The sequence below is a fragment of the Corvus cornix genome, chromosome 8 (genome assembly GCF_000738735.6).
Source record: "Corvus cornix cornix isolate S_Up_H32 chromosome 8, ASM73873v5, whole genome shotgun sequence".
In the NCBI taxonomy this organism is placed as follows: Eukaryota; Metazoa; Chordata; class Aves; order Passeriformes; family Corvidae; genus Corvus; species Corvus cornix.
In genome coordinates, this window is record NC_046338.1 from 27,495,866 (window position 1) to 27,517,814 (window position 21,949).

The window sequence follows — 21,949 nt, forward strand, 5'->3', positions numbered from 1 at the left end:
GAAGCGGGGTGGGGACCTTGGCTCCAAGGTGCTGATGGGGACAGCTTGTGTCCCAACCCTGGCCCAGCTGTAGCACATGCTGGCTGTGCTCTGCGGGCAACTGGCTGGGAGGGGCTGTTGTGGAGGAGAAGTGCTTTGTTCCCCACTCTCCTGGCTCTCCCTGCTTAGCTGGACCAGCTTCACAGCCTGCAGGGGCCAGTGAAGTTCCTGGGCCTGGTGTGTTTTCCCACTCCCGTGGGAAGCTGGAGCAGCCAGCTCCTGCCTGCCCCACTGCACAGGACCTGGCCTAGTGCCATCACTGGTGTAGCTGATCCCTAAAGCTGCCCAGGGGAAGGAGTAGCTCCAGGTGCAGCTTTGCACCCCCTGCCCTGCGGGGCACTACCCAACCCTGCAGAGAGGTTTCTGTACACAGCCCCTCAGCAGACACACCCCAGGGGTTGTGGTGCTCCAAGCCCTGGTCCCTCCAGCAGCGAGCCTGACTCTCTCCTTGCAGGCACAAGGGACATGGGACACTCCAGCCCCTACCCCTGTCCTGTGCCTACAGCCACTTTTAGTATCACAGACTCCTCTTTGGAGACCGCCTCCTTGAAGAAAAGGACACAGAGCCACGTCAGGGCACGCCTGTGGTGCGAGGGTTTCCCAAACGGTACCTTTAATGTGTTTGCAGCAGCAGCAAGCAGTCAGTGCTAGTTTTGGCACCCAGAGTTAGATGTGCAGCACTACACATTAGACACCAAGTCATCCCACCCCAACATTTGATCTAGAGGAATAGAGAAAGTGAACTAAAACAGCACTATGAGCACATACAAAATCAAGTTATTCATGTTCTATCACACTTCCAGCTGGCAATATTAGAAAAATAAACTTAAGACAGGTACTACAACACATTTTCTTTGCCAGCTGGCAAGAGTTTAAAACCCATGAGAACCCCCCTCCCCAAGTTGTTGTACAAAGATCAGCTCACCCGGAGTAACAAAACTGCTGTACAGAAAGCGCACTCTGCATTCTCCTCCAAGTACTTGGAGCCAGAATCCTTTCCCCACCCTAGAGAGTCTTGGCTGTGTCATGTCCAGAAACCCTGTGCAGCTCTAAGGAAGGTGGCACACATTAACTCACACCATTGCAGCAGAGGCAGCAGCTCACCTGCAGGGGCAATCCACGTCCCACTCGGGGTCTAGGAACTCCAAGGCTGTCTCTTTGTTTCAATAGCCATTTATCTGCCATTTGCATTTCAACAGACAAAAGACTCTGCTGAGTATATAAAAACTGTTATAAAAAGGCAATTGTAAAAGATAAGGTATTAGCAGAGGCATGTCAGCTTTTTTTAATAAAAAAAATAGCCATTATATCTGTTTAAATAAGGCTTCTTGTTACAGATTGTTCCAGTTACTGAAGGAAACCAAGGCCTGATGAAAGAAAAAACATTATCCCCCACAAACATTACCCTTCCTGCCCCAAGAACACACCTCCAGGAAGTCATCCAATGTGCAAAGTGACAAACACTGGGGGAAGCTCCTGAAGTGGTATGCCCAGTCTAGTTTCTCTTGCGTTATCATCAAAAACCCAAAACCTTGAAGTTCTAAAATACACAAAAAACCCCTTCATCTCAATATTCTTTCCAAAACAAATATATACAGCACATTAATATGCAATATGCAAAAGCTCTGTGTTGCTGTTGGCAACGTCTATGCCCTCCCCACCCCTATTCACAGGTGTACCTCTACTGAAACACAATTACATCACTAAGCCTGTTAGTTTGAAAAGGGAATTTAATTCACTTAAAACTTGTAAATTTTGGTGTAGGGGCTCCACTCGTTTGACTCTGGATTGTAGACCTCGAGTGTGTTCAAGAACTCATTGCCATCAAAGCCCCCCACTGCATAAATAGTGTTGGCCACAGTGGTGATGCCGGCGTTGCTCCTGGGCGTGGTCATGCTGCCCATCATCTTCCACTCGTTCCTGGCAGGGTCGTACATCTCCACGCAGTTCACCGCGTGCGTGCCATCAAAGCCTCCAGCCACAAAGAGCTTTCCTGTGTGAAGAAAAGGAGCCACGCTCACTGCTCAGCACCAGCTGGCCCTGTGTTCCCACCAGAAGGCTGGACAAAGCCCAAAGGGACCCCAGCTGTTGTCACAGACCTCAGCCTGGTGAAGGTCTGCAATTACAGGAGTGACCTGCTTTGGGTCTCCTGCCCATGACAGGTGACAGAAATTTGAGTCAGAGTAGGGGCAAAGTCCAAATTCAAGCAGGTGCAGCTCTAGAAGCTGCACAGTGACAAATCTGAGAAGAGGTGGGGTGAATGCCCCACAACCAAGTGGTTTTTGTTTTTTAATTAAAACTGGCAGTTTAGCCAGGCTCCTACTGGATTCCTGCCCAAAAAGGAGCACAGCTTTGTATTCTACTCGCATCAGAGCAAAGATGAAAAGCCCCGAGGCGGCAGCAGCAAAAGCAGGCCCAGTCCTACCATCACGGACAGCCACGCCAGCGCCGCGCCGTGCCACATTCATGGGCGCCATCAGGGTCCAGGTGTTGTTCTCGGGGTTGTAGCGCTCCACACTGTTGAGGCAGTTCCACGACTCGGCCCCGCCGATGATGTACAGGTACCCCCCCAGCTCACACACGGCCGACTGGTGCCTCCCTGCAACCAAAGCCAGCACAGTCAGCCACCAGCAACAGCCCGCAGCAGCAGCAACTCCAAGGGGCTTTGCTTTGGTGTAGATTTTGGTTTGGTGCAGTTCTGCCATTGCCCTTTTCTCGTCTTCCTTCCCCAGCTCCCCAAGAAACTTACGGATGTTAAGGGGAGCACAGCTCGTCCAAGCCTTTGTTACAGGATCAAACACATCGCAGTTCTTCAGTCCCTTCTGGCCATAGGGATCAGAACCACCCACAATGTACAGCTTTCCGTTCAGGGCACACACTCCTGTTGATACAGGAAAGCATGGGACGTGAGTCACAACTGGCTGAGTTTCCACCCTGCGGTCCGGGTGCTGCACAGGCCTCACCTGCATTGCAGCGGTTGGTCCGCAGCTCTGGGACAGGCATCCAGTCATCAATCTCAGGCTCGTACATCTCTCCACAGCTCAAGTCATCCGAGTGGCCATTTGATCCACCCACGACGTACAGCTGCCCCTGAGAGGAACAAACCAACACCCGTCACCTCTCAGCACACCACACTCAGCTCCTGAGCGCTCGGGTAACTGTGGAACTACAGAGAAACAACTTCTAGAGCCATCCTATTCAGTGTGTCCTGTTCAGCTCAGCCCAGGCAGGACAGTGTCCCACAGGCCTGCTCCCCACCCCACACACCATCAGCACCGCCATCTGGAACCGGGCCCTCGGTGTCCTCATGGGCGCGATGAACGTCCAGGTGTCCTTCTCGGGGTCGTAGCACTCCACGGTGCGCAGGCACTCCTCCCTGTTGTAGCCCCCTGCAAGCGAGAGGTTACTGGCCCCACGTTCAGAGACACCAGCCCATCCCCCGGCCCGGTGCCCCCACCCCGGCTCACCCGCAGCGATGAGCTTGCCGTGCAGCTCGGCCGTGCCCAGCCCCGAGCGCGCGTACTGCATGGGGCACATGGGCCTCTCGATGAGGTCGCTGGGCTGCAGTTCAAAGCTCAGGCTCTTCAGCAGCCGCGGGGTGCTCGAGGGGGAGCTCTGGGGGCTGTTGCGGCCGTGCAGGAAGATGACGCACAGCACCCCGTCCAGCACAGCCAGGCACAGGTACGTGTTACCTGCGGGGACAGCACACCGCCACCGTCAGCAGGGCACCATGTGAAGGGGGACTGAGCTGGGTGCCAAGTGGGCTCTGCTGGCTGTGCCACTCCCCTTGGCAACATGGAAACTTCATTTTTTCAGGTTACTGGTTCCAAGTGTTAGAAAAAGTGTTAGTTATCAACAACTATGCTTTAGATACTAAAAGAGTGCTCGAAGGACATATGACAGCAACTTAAAGATTTGCTGGGAGTCTCCTCGAACACACACAGACCAAACAGCTCTGTTAATTAACTGTGGACTGCCTATCTCCTTAGGATTTTCTGGGAAAATGATACACACCATGGATTTGGTTGATAAGGAACTGAGATGTATGTAATCCCAGTTTGGCCCAGGTACATCAGAAGCACCCTACAAATTACTTGACTTGTATCATCAGTAAGAAAAGACACCTCAGCATTCCTCAGAGATGTGAAGGAAATCCCCAGGGAGCAGGAGGTGGCAGGTACCCAAGACCAGACACATCTGTTAGACAACCCCTGCCCGTTACTCACTCGAAGTCTTCTCTGAAGCAATGATTTTCCACTCGTGTTTAGGACTCTGAACAGTAGCATTTGGAGAAAGACTTCCACAGGAGCTGCTACTGATCTGCTTGTGATCATTCTCACGTGGTGGCCTCTTCTGCAAAATCAAAAGGCAGCTACAGAAACCTAGCCAGAGACTACAGCTTCTTCTACCTGTGCTTCTCTGAGATACTACGTAGCCACTCCAGAGCAGACTTGTCTACCACCTCCGCAGAGCAGCATTTATAGCACACCTATATTTTCAGCAGAACATCTTGCCTGCCCAGCAACAGTGGCCAAAAACCACCCTACACTTTTCTCCTGGGACTCACTCCATCCTGCGACTGCAGCTTTCTACTGCTGGTGCTGGACTGCAAATCCCTGGAAGTGAGCGTGCATTCCTAGCAGGATTTACAAATGTAATGAAAGAGCTACATGCAGCTGCAGAGAACTGAGCTACCACCTAGGAGCCTCACTCCCAAGCTCTGCTTCTGGAACTTGAGTTAATTATATAATGCTATTTGGAAGTGAATTAACTATTCTCTTCATTCCCTGAAGACAAATTAATTTCGCCTCAGTTCCCCTCTGTGCTCAGATAAGCTGTTTCTTGGATTTTACTCCCTTGATACTTTCCACTAACAGATTTCTGTTTTCATTTCATCTCCAATTAAATTTATACTGTAGCTTACATGATTTTGCTCAATTAAGAAAAACCGCAAAATTTCCAGTTTCAGCACAGTTGGCTGGGTTGTTGAGGCTCTTCCTGAAGCACAGGAAGTTACCACGCTGTCTATTCTGTTCAAGCAGCAGAGTTTATGACCACAGTCCCAAGTTTGCGATGCTTGCACAGTTCCCTGGAGCCTGATCTCCATGGAAACTGTCACAAGACTTCTGAAACACATCACCTAACTCAGATAACCTCACACTGAGGAGCTGGATTGCTAAGCTCAGCTCACCGTGCCAACCAGTGCACTTGTGGAGAACATTTTTGTTATTTCTGAACCTTCATCCAATTAACCACTTACGCTCTTATCTTAAAATTGCCTCGACAGCAACAGAAAATACAAAGTTTTGTAATTTAAAAATGTAGAAGTTACACTTTTTCCAGAACTGGCATCCAGGGTTTTCTTAGTATCAATAATCAATTGATACTAATAATATATAATAATAATAATAAAAAATAATAATTCATACTAATAATAATCAATTGATACAAAAATCAGTATCAATAAACAATCTCTCAATTGTTTAGGATGTCTGAAGTTGGTGTTTTTTCTTATCAGAAAGGATTTGTAGAAAACTGTTGAGAAGTCCTGGTCTTATTTCTGAAAATGAACTTTCTGAACATTCACCTCTCTGCTAGTAAGCATTACAAGTGGTATGCAGAAGTGGAGAACTCTGTGAAGGCTTCCTAAAAACAATTAAGAAACTGGAAAATTAGCTGGCTTTTCCTTTTCCTCTCATTTCATTTCTAAAATCCACATTCTGGGATGGACAGTGTTTTACGTACACAATAGCTAAAAATTTCAAGAAGGAAACTTTTTGTGTGAACCTGTTTCACTTTTATAAAATATTACAATGTATTTGCTTCAAAATCATAAATTTAAACCAAGTTCATTTGTATAAAGCAACTGATAATTTACAACTGCTAGTCCTTTTTTATTGTTTCTATCTTAGCCTGCGTTGTACTGAGCCATGTGGTTTTTCTGGAGTTCAAGGATTACACCTGGTTAGAAATAAAAATAAAAGCCATTTAGAAAGACCTCTCAAAAAGCACAGGAGTGATTTGCACTGTCAAAGCATCAGAGATATCTGGCAGCTACACCACCAGTGCAGCTGAACAAAAGAAGCGGACGCTGGCAGCTCAAGGATTAGAACTTGGATCTGGAATCTTTTTCTGGGCCAAATTTAACAGATACATTCCCCACTGCAAGCCAAGCAGTCTGTGTTTCTCTACAGTCTCTGGGAACTCTACAAGGTCTCAGCTGACTTCCTACCGCTGAGTGCTTGTCTGCCTCTTCTTTCTTCTAACAGCCAGGATTGATTTTGAAGTCAGAGCACTCTGTTTTGCAAGGGCCAAGAGTCAGCCCAGCCTGCCAAAGAGACAGAAGCTGAGAGCACATCATGGCCTGCAGCAGCTTCCTGCCAGACACCTTCTCATGGTGCACTTCTCCACTACAGCACCTGCTGCCTTCTCTGCCAGCAGAACACAGGACTTCAGGTGTGCTGTAAACTGCTCCAGTCTACCTGGGGTTACCTGAGACTGTCTGCAATTTGTACCTGCACAAACTGAATGTGGTCATCATCACTGCCATACACCTCAGCCTGTCCATCTAGCAGATTTCCATCAAGCAGCTTGTGATCAGCTGAGTAGTACAGCGTTTGCACCTGCAAAAACAACAACAGAACACCCATGTGGCTGCTGTCTCCGTGCTCCTCAGCTACAGGCACATTACCCCAGACACCACACTGCTCGTCAGCTCATCTCAAGCTTGCACAGTGGCAAAACTAAAAGGAAGCAGATGTCATGGTGGCAATCTTCAAACAGGGGGTAAAGGTTCCTTCCTTTCTCAGCTTGAGAGAAATCTTCATTTTCCATGGGCTTCTACTGTTTTCCCAGCACAAAAACATTAGACAAGCAAAAGGCACATTAATTTGCAAAGTTACACAAATTCACAGTCTCATGCAAGCATTTTCCTTATCCCTGCACACAAGTTTTCTGCTCTGAAAAATACACATATTTATCTCCATCAAAAAAGGCCAAGAGAAGCCAACAGTGGGCTCTAAAAGAAAGGTATGGGAATGAGTGAAGACAACACAGATTTAAGTTCTGGAAGAAACTGTTGTCCACCACTGAAATCAGATGCAGCTGTTTCAATGAAATGCATCTTAATTTCAACATGATCAAGCTTTTAAATGAGTTTCTCCAAGAGGAAATACACACTTCAGATTATATGACAGCATCAACATATACTTTTGCCTAGACAAGTGTTTCTGGGGATCTTTCGTGCTTGTAATAACAGACTTGGAAAATTCCGATGTTTCATGAGATTTGGTAAAGTCCATTTGCTGGAGCCAATTGAGAATTTTGTCTCCCCGCTAATTTTGCCATTAAACACTGCCCAGGCGACATCTACCATTAGTATTCATGAATAAAGCCATTTAACAACACACAAGTTTCATAATAATGCATCCTGTAAAGGAGTAAGTAAACACCATTAAATCATCATGATCGTTCTCTGCCCACAGCGGATTTTCTTAGGAGCACTGGGGCAGGACTGCTGCTTCTGTACGTGTCAATACACTTGAGGCTCTTCTTGGTTCTTCAGCCTTGGTATCCTAGTTTTGTTAATAAACCTATGGGGAGATAAACCAACGGGGAGGAACAACCATTAGAAGCTTTTACCTACTGTGCATTTACAAGCAAAACCTGCAAAGGAAAACATCACCAATCTATGGCAAGTCTCAGTACCACCTCCCCAAACTAAAGCAGATACAGGCCACTCTGAGGCTACTATACAGCAACAGGGAGCAAAAAGGAAAGTGAAGACCAGACTGAACAGTGCATTCAGCTCACCTGAACACCCCCCCAGTTTCTCAGCTTAGGGGTACCTACAGCAAAATTTAAATTCTTTAGGGTCATAGTTAAAAAAGTGAAAAGAAAAAAAAAAAAAAAAAAAAAGTAAAACAGGATCATCCTTCATATTGGTTTTTTCCTTGGTTTTTTTTGGGTTTTTTTTAATGTTTAATCCCATAATCCCATTTTCTTAAAGACTAACCTCTTCCATTAGATCTTCCAGGCTGCCTCCATTCTCCCAGATGCTGCGCTGTACCCAGTTGATTACCTTTGTGTACAATTTGCCATTGCTGGGTAGGCCAACATTGTCTTCCAGCATTATTTCAAGCTTGAGGGAGAAGAGAAAAGATGATTTACTCTCTAGGAATTACCCTGTAGCATGCTGTACTTTACACAGTGAGCACAACTCTCACTTTACCACAGAGCCAGAAAACACCACAAGATGCTTTCAGCCTATGGAACTAGGAAGCACATTTAAACACAATCACCTTTTACACCTGGAAAGGATGACAGCACGTGTTCTCTACAGTTAAGGTTCACAGCAGTAAGAACAGGACACAGATCCAGAACTGTCACGCTGTTGGCAGCAGTCAGTAGACCAAGCTTTCCTTCCCCCAAAAGGGAAAGGAAATCCTAGTTGCTTCTCAGGTTGCGTTTTGGAAATCCTGTACCAGAAGGAATTCTACAAATTTAAGCTAACCTTTAACCGTGGAAGCTTGAGAAATTCCTCCTGTTCTGAAATCTCTACAAGGTGTTCCTGAATGTAGCCATCGATCTTGTTCAACAACCGAGAGTCTCCCATGCAGCTGGCAAAGTTCCGGTATGAGATGCAGCTCTGCACGTCCATCTTGGAGAGCAAATAGTCACCACAAACCTGGCAAGGAAAGAGCTGCGGCTTAGTGTACAAGCAGAGAAGTTTTTATACATTTAAATTATCTACCCCAACATACAGCAGCAGCTGTTTTCTAACTGCAGCACAGTGACTGTCTGCTGTCTTCCCCATGCCAGTGCTGTAGAGGGAATGTTGCCTTCCACAGGAATATGCACATCTTAAATGAAAAAGCCAGACACATTTGGAAGCTACGGACATCTACACTGACCCCACGCTTTTCTACTGAACACCTGTCCAAAACTGTTTCTCAGGTGAGCTAATAATCCCAAATCCCTTGTAAAGAGTACCCCTATCTGCAGCCAAGGGTATTTCCAAAGTCAAGCACTACCAAATTTATGTTCAGGAGTGTGTGGATTATTCTTTTTCTGACAGATTTACAGGTTTGTTCGTGCTCCCAACACAACCACGCACAGCACTGCTGCCACAGACCTGAAGGTAAGGAATGAGCCAAGATTCAAAGCTGGTTTTTTTACACAGGTGCACAAATACAAAATGTAACTTCAGAGAACACTCTGGCACCAAGACAGCTCAAGTTGAAACAACACATCCAGCTGGCGCCAAATCAATACCATGCTAAGGAACATCTACAGGAGCTTTGTGCTGAACTCTTCTTCCACAGAATCATCAGGTTTTGGCTCACTAACACCAAAAGGTGCGATGCTGTCAGCCTGAGAAGGCAGAATGGACTTCCAGAAGAGCTGAGAACCATACCTGCTTAACCCTCTCCATCTTCAACTTCTTTGCTGCAGAGTATACATCTTTCACCAGTTCTTTATCAGCTTTTAACCTATTAAAGATAGAATTTGCCTCTATTATTCTGATTTTTCAAATAGAAGTCTACCCTCTCTATAGTTACTCTGAGAACTACTTACTGAGCAGTATAGGCATAATTCAACAAAACTTCAACAGCTTCTGGGTTGAGATCATCGAATTTCACATGGGAAACCCCATGACAGTCACTGTCAGTGTTGAAGATTTCAAACAGGTAGGGACTGCAGCACGCCAGCACAGCTCGGTGCGCCAGCATCTCGTGTCCACACACCTTTATGTCAAACACAAACAAGAAGCCCATGTGCTGGTGAGGATTTTTTGTAACTACCTTTGTATTTTCACAGTATGAAGGCCTACTCAAGTGAGTGCCATAGTTCAAACCCATTTTTCCAATCAACAGTCTCCAGCTAAAAGTAAGCATCACTTCTCTCAAAGTGCACCCCATTTTGGTGGTTTTTAGTATGCATTTTTCAGAAAAACGGGCTTCTAAAATCTCACATCTCCCAGTCACTGAAGCAACAGCTTCATGTGGTGCAACCCCCACACCCCCCCAGGCACCCCACTGGGGCAGGGCACAGCTACCTGGAGGCGGACGTCGCAGAACTGACCGCTCTTCCGTAAGGCATTGAGTTTGGCAACAGACGACTCGATGAAGTTCTCATCCTCAAACATCAAATATCCGTTGGGAATCATTTTGGTGTTGGTCAGGCTGCACACACACAACAGGTAAAGGTTACACACACAGCATCTTGCTTCAGTACAGAAGCAAACACACTGTTTGCAAACAAACATGCAGGGGAATTAATGGATTAGTGATTTTCAGGGATTGAAGCTACAACTTTTAATGCATCCACATCACTTCAGCAGGTACTGGGTTCAAACCACAGGCAGAACCTGTGCCAGCTCTGTGGGAGCAAGCTGGGAGCCACTGGATTACACGGATTCCCCTCTCTAAAGATCTTTTTTGGTAGATCCATCCCCAGCTATCATTATTCATCACCACTTTCTGCTCCCTATCACCCTGGTCCAGCTGCATTTTTTGCAGATGCAAAACCCAGCTACACTGAAAAATAAGAACTGAGAATTTAAAGTAGCTAGTGAAGTAGAATAGATAGAGAAACATTTTCTGTTTAATTTTATGAGTAATGACTCAGTACTTTAGAGCAGCTGGGAGCCATGAAAGAACATTATGACCAACAAAACAGACAGAATTTAATAAATTCTGGAAAACAATAATGTATTTTAAGCCATTTCAAAGCTAGAACATCTTCCTCGGAAGACCTCGGCCATATACAAACATACCACCTCAGGGAAACCAGTCCAAGACCGGAAAAATAACATCAGGAAACTTAACTTTTTTATCTGGAAGCTATTTTATAGCTCCTTTAATTGATTCTTTTTTAGTTAACCACTTTCCAAATAGGAAGCTAATTAAGAATACTAAACTATTACCCTGAGGTGACCTAATGAATTTGAAATAGTAATTATTAAAAAAAAAAAAATCAGATTTGTAAGTTTGAGCTGCTAACATACACAGAAGTACAGTTACCTTGAAGATCTTAGAGGAAAGCATATGTGGAATTCTATTAATGTTACCAACAACAATTTGTATTTCCATCTCAAGTTTAAGAAAATTCTGAAGATCACACTAAATAAGAAAACTCCAAACCAGAAAAAGTGGATTGCAAAAATCAGTAATGAAAATAGCAAGGCTCCCATAAAATACTTCTAGTGTTAATCTACCTATTTTAAATTCACTTACTACTGTGAGTATTCAACCCTAAACTGGCAACAATAATCTTTCTTACAAATATCCATTTGTCATGTTTTATTAAAGAAAGGACACCAAGATTTTAAATTTGCATAATTTCAGCAGAAGTACTGACTACTGTATACACAATTAATGGTACAACTTACCAGCAAATATATGACTGTAAATTTAAAATAGCCCAATGGTATCACTGTGTTAGAACAGAGCACTTGAGTTTCGGGATGTCCTGACAAGGAAGATGTTTGTGGAAATGCAAAAGCAGACGTGTGTTTGCAGCTGCAATATGGATTCCAAAACTATCAGGCTTGAAGATGATGTAATAAAGTCCTTATGAGCTATAGACATGAATTTCTTCTGTGATAATCATGCATCATAACCTGCAATAAAGGAGAAGGTATCAAGTAAGGAAAAGAGTTAGTGCCGCCACGTATTTCATATAAAACTTGATGTATGTTCCTGACCCAAATAAACAAGTTTTTCTTCACAAAAAAAGGTGGGGTTTTTTCCACAAAAAGCAAACAGCCTGAAAAATTCCATATTGACACCAATATGTCCTCATGCCTAATAAGAGATCAACCACATCACCATTATACCCCCGGAGACAAGAAAAGGGCTAAAGTAGTACTTACAGAAAAAGCTGGAAGAGCCGAATCCCATTTTTAGCCAATCCCTTACCTACTCTGCCCTTCAGCACGTCCTATTATCATTACTGCCTGCACAAGTAGGTAACTCACACATAACGCCAACAAAAATGACTCCATTTTCTAAAAGCACACAATCCACAAGCCTCCTACCTTTGGCTCTTCTTGTGCTCATCTACTTATAGCCTTCTTCTACCGAATGCCTAAAATTGTCTGAAGATGGATTAAGGACATGTCTGAAATGACTGGGCATGTCTCCAGTCTCCGCTACTTCCAGAAAGATTTATAAAGTCAGGAATCACTATCTGTATGACAGCCTTCCTTGGTAAAAAGTCTCTCTGCCACGCTGGGAACAGAATCTGTTGGGTTCTGGTTGAGCTCTGCACCAGCAGTGCAGATCAGGGTGGCTTTGCTGGGAATCCACATGCTGGTGGGCTCTTTATGCAGGGATTTTTTGGGGAGGGAAGAAGAGGAGGAGGAGCAGCAGCAATAGGGAGGGAACAGGCAACACTCATTCTGGAACTTTCCATGACCCTGGTACCACCTCAGGAAAACATCAATCACTTCAGTTCCAACACTATATTTGTACCTACAGAATAAATGCCACATTGGGAACTGGGTTTCCTAAAAATAGGTGCAGCTCATTTCTCCTTGTCAAAAACTGAAAGTGCCCTCCATTGCAGAGAAGAGAACCTTGTGACCCTGGTGCATGGCCAGGGCTCAGCCCAGTGGGTGACTGTGGCAGGAGCAGTACCTGCCTGGTGCCCAGGCAGCCTGGCAGCTCCAGCAGGAGGCTGATTCCCAGCAGCGGCAGGGGGCATTATCCCACCACGGACCAGCTCCACAGGACACTGCCCCCATCCCCACAGCTGGGCACACAGAATATTCCAGCCGGCAGAGAACTGCGCAGGCAGAGCCAACACTCGCTGAGCTTGGCTGCTGGAGCAGGCACAGCCACAGAGCCGGGAGAAGGGAACACCTGCTCCCGAGCACAGCAGCGCCCGCCGGGAACACAGCACTCCGGAATGCTGGGGCACTGCAGGAGCAGCACCCCGGGACACAACTTCCTGAAACACACTGCGATGCCAGTGAGCTTTGCTGGGAAAAGAAATCTAACGCAATAAAGGTATATTATTTTTGTAATCCTACAGGCAAGTTATGAAGCTGACACCAAGCTCTACTTAACAAATATTGTTTAATTAGGCATTTGGCAGTCATCGCTTCCCCCGTTGGTACAATTGGCATAATCACTGCAACTTTTAAAGCAGGCAAACTTCTCAAACACAGAACCCAACAGCCTGATGTCCACACCTTCCCCAAAGACTCAATGCAACAAAACATTCCGAGTCACAGGACAGCTAGTCAAACAATTCCAACTAAATCCCACAATCAGCCTCGCTCTGTTTACATCTCTGGGCATGTTTTGTCACATTCTGCTGTAACACATCCGTTTTATTTCCAGTGTTCTAACTCTGCCACATGTACTTGCTTGGGACCTTGAAGACCCAAGAAGGTCATCCAAAATAGTTCTGGATTGAAACAGGAGATTTTTCTTTTAAAGTCCTCCTTTGTGCAAGACACCAATCCCACGCAGATGCATTTATGCCCCTAATGGTATTGTTCAATCTGAATATCTAGGAACTTGAACATCTTAATTGCTGCCACAGAGTTTCAATGCTGTTGTGTGTGTCATGGCTAATATTATTACTCAAAACAGCATTAAATCTGCACAAGCAGATTCACAACTTTCCATATTTTGGTTTGGAGTACTTCTGCTAGAACAGAACCCGAACTATCAGCCAAAATTCACTGCAAAGTCAAGAACGCTGCCTATTCTGCATTAAAGGTTATAAACAGGTACTGCAAACAAACTCGTTCCCTTAAATTATTTTTAAAACTCGAAATCACTTTGCTGTTACCTTCCCTCCCTTGCCTATATTCCCTTTTAGCTCAGCACATCAAGAACTCTGCAGCATTTTTTATAATTATCCAGGATTTTGAATTTTTTTAAGCCAAGTGAGATGTTCCCAGATGACTGTCAGCCAGGTAAAGCCTGGTGCTTCTGACACGATGACTGTTCAAGCTCCATTCAAATGCACTTCTCTAAACACATTAAAACTACAGAATTATCATCCCAGATGGGACCAACACATTCCATTGGAGAAAACTCCTACTTGAGAGCAGCTATTCCTCGCACTTACTTTTAAAATGATGCAAAAAATATAAGAGTAATCCATAAGCTCTGGATTTTTGTTGTAGTTTGAACAGTAAGGACTGGTACTGGTGTTGGGGCTGGAGACCCCCTTGGATCAAGGGCCAATCACGCTGGGCTCAGGCAGGCCTGAAGCCATGGAACATCCCCTTGGCGTGTTCCAGCACCCCGGCTGTTCCCAAGCACAGCAATGCCAGGACTCAAATGTCTGCCCAGCTGCTCAATTTTAAACACAACCTTGTTGTAGTAACTGTGTTTCCTGACCACCTCATGTTGTGCACAGACTGAGATTTTCCTTTGCCATGTATGTGTACCACTGGACCATGAGCAAGTCACAGCTCATAACGCACTCAGAGATAAACTGGCTGCACATCTGAACTTCCAGAAGGGAGATTCCCTCCTTTTAAACTCCTCTATTTCACTGTATGCCCATTTAAAGGTACATTCAAGAAGACTCACCTAAATACTCAGACACAGCGATCCTCAGTGCTGCCCTAGGCCTCTCTCCCGCAGAGTTTCTTGCAGGAGCTGTGCTCTCAGGTGACCACCGAGACAACAAGCTCCAGAGGCAGAAGTCACCTTGCCCATGACCTAACAACACAGGGACCATCTATTTTACCTCTCTATCTTTAATACAGCCCATTTTCCATGTGCAGTATTTGCTCTGTGCCAATTCTGCACAAACATTTTAGTCAAATTAAGGTATTACTTCTTCAATTCACAGGTAAAGCACTACTTTGGGAGAGATACTTGTTAATCTTTTGACCTAAAGTCAATACTTGCTGATATAATGACAGACACTTGATTGACACTCGTGAAACAAAAATGGAACTTAACACCCAGTCGGTGCATTCTGGCTTGTGACAGCCCAGCTCAGAAGAAATGTAGGTCATACCTACAACTGCTCACAGTCCATTACCTATATCAGAAGATAAAACCAAACATCCTCAAAATATTTTTTTCATACATTAGCATTTATTTATGGTAAAAACGCACCATCTTTTCATGTCTGAGCCTGCATTTGGGCAAAACATCACAGACCAAGACACTTACCAACATACTTTACACCACTAAATAGGCTCAATCTCTTTATACCAGTAATCTGAAGTAAGACTCGGAATTTACAACAATTTTGCTTTGCTTATTCACTTTTCAGTTGCTTTCCACTGAAGATTTAGTCTCACTGATAACTATGACTTGTAGACAAAACTGTTCTATTTCACCTGCACATCAACCTCAGTCGTGCTCCCATGCCAACAATGAGGAGAGAGGGAGAGAAGAGGGAATATTTGCTATCACTGGTTAGGAACTGAAAGGGGAAGGACAGAGTACTGTGGACATTTTTCAAAATCTCTTACATGCAGCCCTGGAAGATGTAATGCTTGGACTGTCCTCTATAAAGAGTGCTTCCAAACACATTTATGCATGCAGACTTTAAAAATTTATAAGCAGCAGGCTTCATGCTTGAACGTTATTGCTGTTCCAGCGACAACCCTCAGCTGTAACACCCTGGCTGCCCATTCAGCACTGGTTTCCAGGACTGGCCTCCCAGACTTCGGAGCCCTAGCTCTGGTCATTAGTTCCCTTTTCACACTGGTTCTGCCTTTCCTCTCCTTTCCCACGTTGCACTTTTGCTGTTGTTGTCACAGTCTTTATCTACATCTCTTTTTCAACCTTCTGCCTCACATGCACTCTACTAAAATCTGAGTTCTTTCCTCCCCTTTCCCCACCCCCTGGGTTTATTTTTTCTACTAATGCACACTTCCCACAGTTCTCCAAACATGTCACACAACCAAATCAGTGATTTTTGTTTGTATGTCCTCCTTGTGTTCCACCCCCATTCTGGGCAGTTTTTGCCTTTCTTACCATCTCCTACTCCTTAAGAACTCAAGCTGAGGAAGACAAAATTAGACCTAATTACAGCAGCTAACACACAGCTTCCTAACTGGAAAGTATTCCCTGACTGTCGTATCCTGTGCTCCAGGAGTCAGGCTTGTGGCTACAAAATCCGCTTTCTAAAATTACACCAATCTCACCATCAAAGCACCACATCCTGCTCGCTTTCTTTTATTTAAGCTTGCTGACAGAAGAGAATAAATGTGGTGTCTACACACTCATCACTGCAAACAACAAAAAAAGTCCTCCCTTCACAAAGCACACAAATAAGGAGAGACATGAGACTGTATTTCCATTAGTCTATCACCACTCATCTCCTTAGGAAATAACTCGGACGCTTCGCCTCTCACTGTCAGCATTTTTCTACCCTGTATGAAATTATAACCAATTCAGGTTTTATTGTCTGTGGGAATGCTGGGTAAAGGAAAAGCAAAAGTGCCAATGCAAATGCATTTTCTACCTTGAAGTGCCTCTAAAAAATCTAAAAAGCTCTGGGAACTGGTGCATGCAGGCAGAAAATACTGGACACTCCCCAGCCACCCCCAAAAACCAAAACCAAACCGCTCTGGTCATTCACCCTCACCAGCTTTTCCCAGAAGCACTAATGTGGGCTGACAGCCACTGTTTTTGCTTCATTATCCCTCACTTCCTAGAACTGGTATAGATGACAAGGAGCGTCATGACATTGGCAACCAGCCGTCAGCACACGTTGCTCATCCCGGAGCGGCTACTTCCTTCAAAGTCCAGGATTCCCGCGATTCTCTTACCCCCCCATCCCCCCACGCTAAGGGTTTAGGAAGGTGCCACTCCGCGGCTGCAGCGTGGCGCTTGGAGAGGCAGCGCCTGACCCTGGCACCGCACCCGAACGCACGGGGAACCCGGGAGTTCCCGGCCGGGGGCAACACCGCACCCCGCGGCCGCCGGGGCCCGCCCGTTCCCCCGGCACGGAGGGAGCTGCCTCACGCCCTTCAGGCCATGCGGACAATTCCGAGGCCCAAGAAAACGGGCCCCGAACAAGCAACAAAGCCCGGCGGGTCCGCAGGGGCACCGGTTCCCCGAGTGCGAGGCGGTCGCCCGGGCCGCCGCCTCCACTCGCTCCCCAGCGCCGAACAAAGCGCGGCCAGCACGGTCCCTGGCCAGCCCCCGCCCACCGTACCTGGTGCCTCTGAGCGCGGACGGCGCTGAACATATTGGGGGCCTCCGGACTGCGGGGGAAGAAGACTCGCAGGCGCAGCCCGGGCCGGCCGGGAAGGGGCAGCGGAGGAACGGAGGGAGAGGAGAGGAGAGAGCGGAGGGAGCGAAGAGAGCGGAGGGAGCGAAGAGAGCGGAGGGCGCGGCGCTGCCGAGGGAAGGCTGCGGGAGGAGAGCGGAGCGAAGAAGCGCGGCCACGAGAGCTACGGGCACACGCACGGCACTGCGCCCCGGACCCTCCGCCTCCGCGGGGCGGGAGGAGAGTGGGGAGGGGAGGAGGCGGTGCTGGGGCGGCCCCGCTCGGCTACGAAACGATCCGGCCCCCCGCCCTCCGCGCCCGAGGGCGCTCTAGCCGCGGCCTCCCCCTCCCCCGGCTGAGGGCCGGCGGGAAGAGGCGCCGTGCCCCGTGGAGGGTGAGGCGGAGGAGGTGGTTGGGGCGGAACCGCCGTGCTCCTTTCTGCCGGTATTGGCTGCCGCCTGCAGCGTTGCTTGCAGTGCTCAGCCACGAGGACAACTGGTTCAGTAACCTTTATTTTTCAAACCTGGCGCTGCCTGTTCTCAGCCACGACACCCCCTCAGCCATGAGACCCGCGCTGCCGTGACACTGCCTCAGTCGTGACTCTCCTTCAGCCATGTCAGCTCCGCAGCTACAGCTCTACTTCGGTTACTACTCCTCCTCTGCCGTAACACTCCCTCAGTCGTTTCGCCCTTCGGCCATCGCTCCCTTTCAGCCATAACACCCCCTCAGCCACGACTTTTCCCTCATCCGTTTCACCTCCTCAGCTATTACTCCCCCTCTGTCATTGCTCCCCCTCGGCCGTGGATCCCTCTCAGTTATGAACCCCCTCAGCCATGACTCCCCGTCAGCCACAACACTCCTTCAACTGTAACACCCCCTCAGCCATGTTACCCCCTCAGCTATAGCACTCCCTCAACCATGACTCTTCATCAGTCTGGGCTGTAGTTCAAGGCATCATACCTATTTGACCAAAAAAATACCGTGTTTAATGTTTGGAACTCTCCGTGGCAGCTTGCCCCTGTGTGAGGCCATGCCAGCTTCATCCCACCTCACTCCATCTCCCTGGAATCCCTCTGGGAATGGCATTTTCCCAGCTGGATGAGAAATATACCCACACACTCTTCAGGATAAATTCTGTCTTTCCAGGGAAATTAATTTTTAAACATCCCTGCTGATAAACGAGGGGTATTTGAAGCCCTGTCTGTTTGTTATGTGTTTGCAAGCTCCTGATTCATGGCTGGGCCTGAGAGCTGCTGCAAGAGCATCATAAATAAACTATGGGCTGGGTGATGTCTGAGGATCCATGTTTGCTTCCTGATTTAAAGTGCCAAGGTCACTTGGAAGGCAGCATACACTTTCCCGTGCAATTTCCCTGAGTGCTTCCTCCGGATTCAGAGGCTGCCTTGATCAAGAAATAGGAAGCCTGTAGATTACGTTAGATACAGCTTCAGTGTCTCCGCTGTGCAATGTACATGATATTTTGTCATATATTATAATATTTATCCATTTCTCTAACACTCTTCAAGAATCTCAGTGGAGAAGCATGTTTCAAAACACTGAAGTTGGGCCATTCTGAGGTTTCACACAGAAAGGGCTTTAAAATACTGCAGATAATGATCTTGTCTCATCAGAAGCAGGCAGAGGCATTAAGCTGTAGGTATATTCCTCACCTGCACATATATCTCAGCTGCAGATGAGCCCTCTCCAGCTTCTCACCTTGCCCATAGCAAACAGGATAATCCCAGCTTCCGGCCTCTCTGAGACATTCCCACTGCCTCTTTTCAGTTTTTAAATCACCAGCCACACTTCACCTTTAAATCACCTTCCCACTCTCTGCTTTCTTTTGAATGAAGTCTCTTATCAGGGCTCTGCTAATCAAAGGCAAAGCTGGGAGGGAGAGGGAGGTAAAGGAATGATGATCAAATAGAACGGTGCTGGGATGTTCCTTAATTAAGTAAATCTCTGGATTACACAAGCTGCTGTTCCGGTTTTCTTAGGGATGGAGATGCCTTTATGAATCACCATCAATTTTCATTGTCAGCCACCACTTGTGACGTCAGAGAGCAGGAGCAGCAGCTTCCCCACAGCACAGTTAGCAGATGAGTGTTCCCAGTTATTTTCATATAGACCCCCGTGACAGGGGAACACTTTCAGGGTTTTGCAGAGCAGGGCTAGGCCAGGAGCTCAGCTCTCCTTTGGGCCAATTGCATTCTGATCACCCAAATTCACTCCCACTGAAAAAAAAAGGGGTTTTTTCCTCCGGTCTTTGCTTTGCAATCAACATGAAATTATTTTAAATCATTAAAGCACCCTTACTCTGGATGAGATACTATGATGATGGAAGGTACTTCTATAACACGCAAATATCTTCGTTTCAAATGGCTAGAAGCTTTGCAACCCTTCCCAATGAAACTTGTGCTAAATATTAATTGTTTCTAAAGAAGAACACATTATGGAAAGGGACCGGTGGACTGAGTTGATACCAAGAGATTGAGTTACCGGGAGCTGAACCAGAAGAACTGATTGTTATGCTTGTGGAGGCTCTGGATGTTCTGCATACCTGTTGTCTCCTGCCATGGAAAATACAGTCTAATGCATGGAAAGCCCTCTTGCTTGTCATCCAAATGGCGTGTTTCCCGTAAGTCAGGTGTCTGTAGGTGTCCCTGATGGCTCTTCTGTTGGTCTCCACCACATCTCATCCAAAGATCTGATGTCTCTGGGTATTGCAAGGCTTGATGTTACAACATCGGACTCTGCTTCCTATTGAGCTTTGTCATGAAAACCACCCAAGAGGGGAAAATATTGTATTTGGTTAGAGCAAAATATGTGGCTTGTATTGCTGCTGTAAAATTGGAGGAAGTGTAGAAAAAATATATTACTCCTAGAAGTGAGAATAAGGGCTTTTTTTTTCCTCATGAGCTGCTCTACAAAATGTCTTTAAATCCAGAGTCACGTAGTGTTTCTCTGTGGACACAGACTAGCACAGCTCAGTGCAGTGCAGCACCACCAGCCAGGGAATCCAGTCCCTGCTCTTGTTTTAAATAGAAAATTGTTTTTATGAATGAGCAAAATGCTTTGTGAAAATGAATACAATTTAAATACCCTTTATCATGTATATTTTTGAAATATATATAGAGAGATATGTATTGCAATTGAAATTTACTTGGGTTCTGTGTAATTGTCACTTACACCAATCTACTCATTCCATAACTTTTCCTTGCTGCACTTTGGAAGGGTTTTCAATAATTCATTCTGGTTGCAAAAGTACTTGTGTGGAACACATTTTGTCAGTGCCTTGGCTCTCAGAGTCCTTAGCAGTGACATTTTAATGGTGTTTGGGCTGGGTTGGGGTTAATGGTCCACACTGAACTCTTCCCTGTAAATTCTGGCACGTCGTTTGCCATCTGGCTGGCTGATAAGAGCTACTCTGAGCAGGGCAGTTCATCTCCTTTCCTTCCCCGTGGCAAAGCAGTGATAGTCTTGGATAAATTCTCTACATAGGAGCAAAGAATGTAGAAAATTTATAAGCACTATGAAGGAGTATCAAAAGACACAGGTTTAATAGCCATGGCCTCACATTTTAATGGCAGGTTCTCTAGTCATCAAATCTCTGTTCATCTTTCTTGAAAAATATAAACAACTTCCCTCCTTCATTTCAGGAGACACCATTCTTCCACCACAGTCACCTTCCTTGATTTGTGTTGGACAGAAAGCTAGAGACTGCCACACCAAGGCTACAAATTATGTCTTGTCTCATTTCCATTAAGCAAACAGAAGTCTCCTTAATTAATTCCATTGGATGAACTCCATAGGAAACATTCAGAGGATTCTGATAGAGCCACTAGTTAATGTCTTTAAAAAAACCACTTCTTTCGTCCTTGAAGGATCAATTCTTCCATCTCAAAGACACAGCCTTTGGGATGAAGCCTCATGTGAGCTCCCAGCTGCAGATACATCTTGCACAGAGAAAATAGCTACAATTTTAGAAAAAATTATGGCTTTTATAACTCTTTCAAGACAATTCTCCCCAGGCAACTGTCAGCAGATCCATTCTGGGCATGGAGATACTACCTTAATTTATATTACAAGTTATTTTTCCTTGGCCTGGGACAGTATTTAACCCAGATGTAACATCAGTTCGGAAGTATGGATGTGTTCACAAAACAGTACCTGTCCCATCATCATTCTTGGAGCAAAAAAATCCAAAGTTGATATTCAGACTTGATTCCAAACATTTGTGGTGGCACATTTGTGAATGCCTCATCCCTGGAAGTGTCCAAGGTCAGGTTGGATGGGCTTGGAGCAACCTGGGACAGTGGAAGGTGTCCCTGCCCATGCCGGTGGGTGGAACAAGATGAGGTTTAAGGTCCCTTCCAACCCAAGCCGTTCTGAGATTCTCTGATTTTAAGGAGGCTGGTCTAAAGTCTGATCCTTTTGACTTTGCACGCGTGCTCAAGAGGTTCTGATCAGAAATAAGCCTTTAAAAAAATCTCTAGTTTGTGGCTTTCCTATAGAACTTGAAATTTTGTTATTGGTTCCTTAGGACTGGAAGCCTAGTTAAAATTAAAGGCTTTTCAACTACATTAACTTATGGTTGCTGGGCAGTGATATTTGCAAATATATTCTGGTTGTACATTACAAAAACGCTGCCTCATTCCATACACCTGTACATCTTGCTTCCGTAAGGACAATAGTTTCTTTGGCT

The 21,949-nt window shown here is 46.0% G+C and overlaps 1 protein-coding gene across 2 annotated transcripts; it reads right to left on the reverse strand.

Moving 5' to 3' along the window:
• Positions 1–622: 622 nt before the first annotated feature.
• LOC104693606 (influenza virus NS1A binding protein) lies at positions 623–17,492 on the reverse strand. 2 transcript variants are annotated; one of them, XM_039555671.1, is made up of 15 exons: positions 17,191–17,492; positions 11,432–11,662; positions 10,097–10,223; positions 9,616–9,785; positions 9,455–9,530; positions 8,552–8,725; positions 8,054–8,179; positions 6,555–6,662; positions 4,266–4,392; positions 3,507–3,731; positions 3,307–3,428; positions 3,003–3,129; positions 2,789–2,920; positions 2,465–2,638; positions 623–2,032 (listed from the first exon to the last, which is right to left on the reverse strand). In XM_039555671.1, the coding sequence occupies exons 3-15, from the start codon at positions 10,205–10,207 to the stop codon at positions 1,779–1,781; spliced, it is 1,926 nt and encodes a 641-aa protein (XP_039411605.1). In that variant the 5' UTR covers positions 10,208–10,223; positions 11,432–11,662; positions 17,191–17,492; the 3' UTR covers positions 623–1,778. The 2 variants fall into 2 exon arrangements, with proteins under 2 accessions (XP_039411605.1, XP_010404647.2); XM_010406345.4 differs by lacking the exon at positions 17,191–17,492 and adding an exon at positions 12,080–12,341.
• Between the last annotated feature and the right edge of the window lie 4,457 nt (positions 17,493–21,949).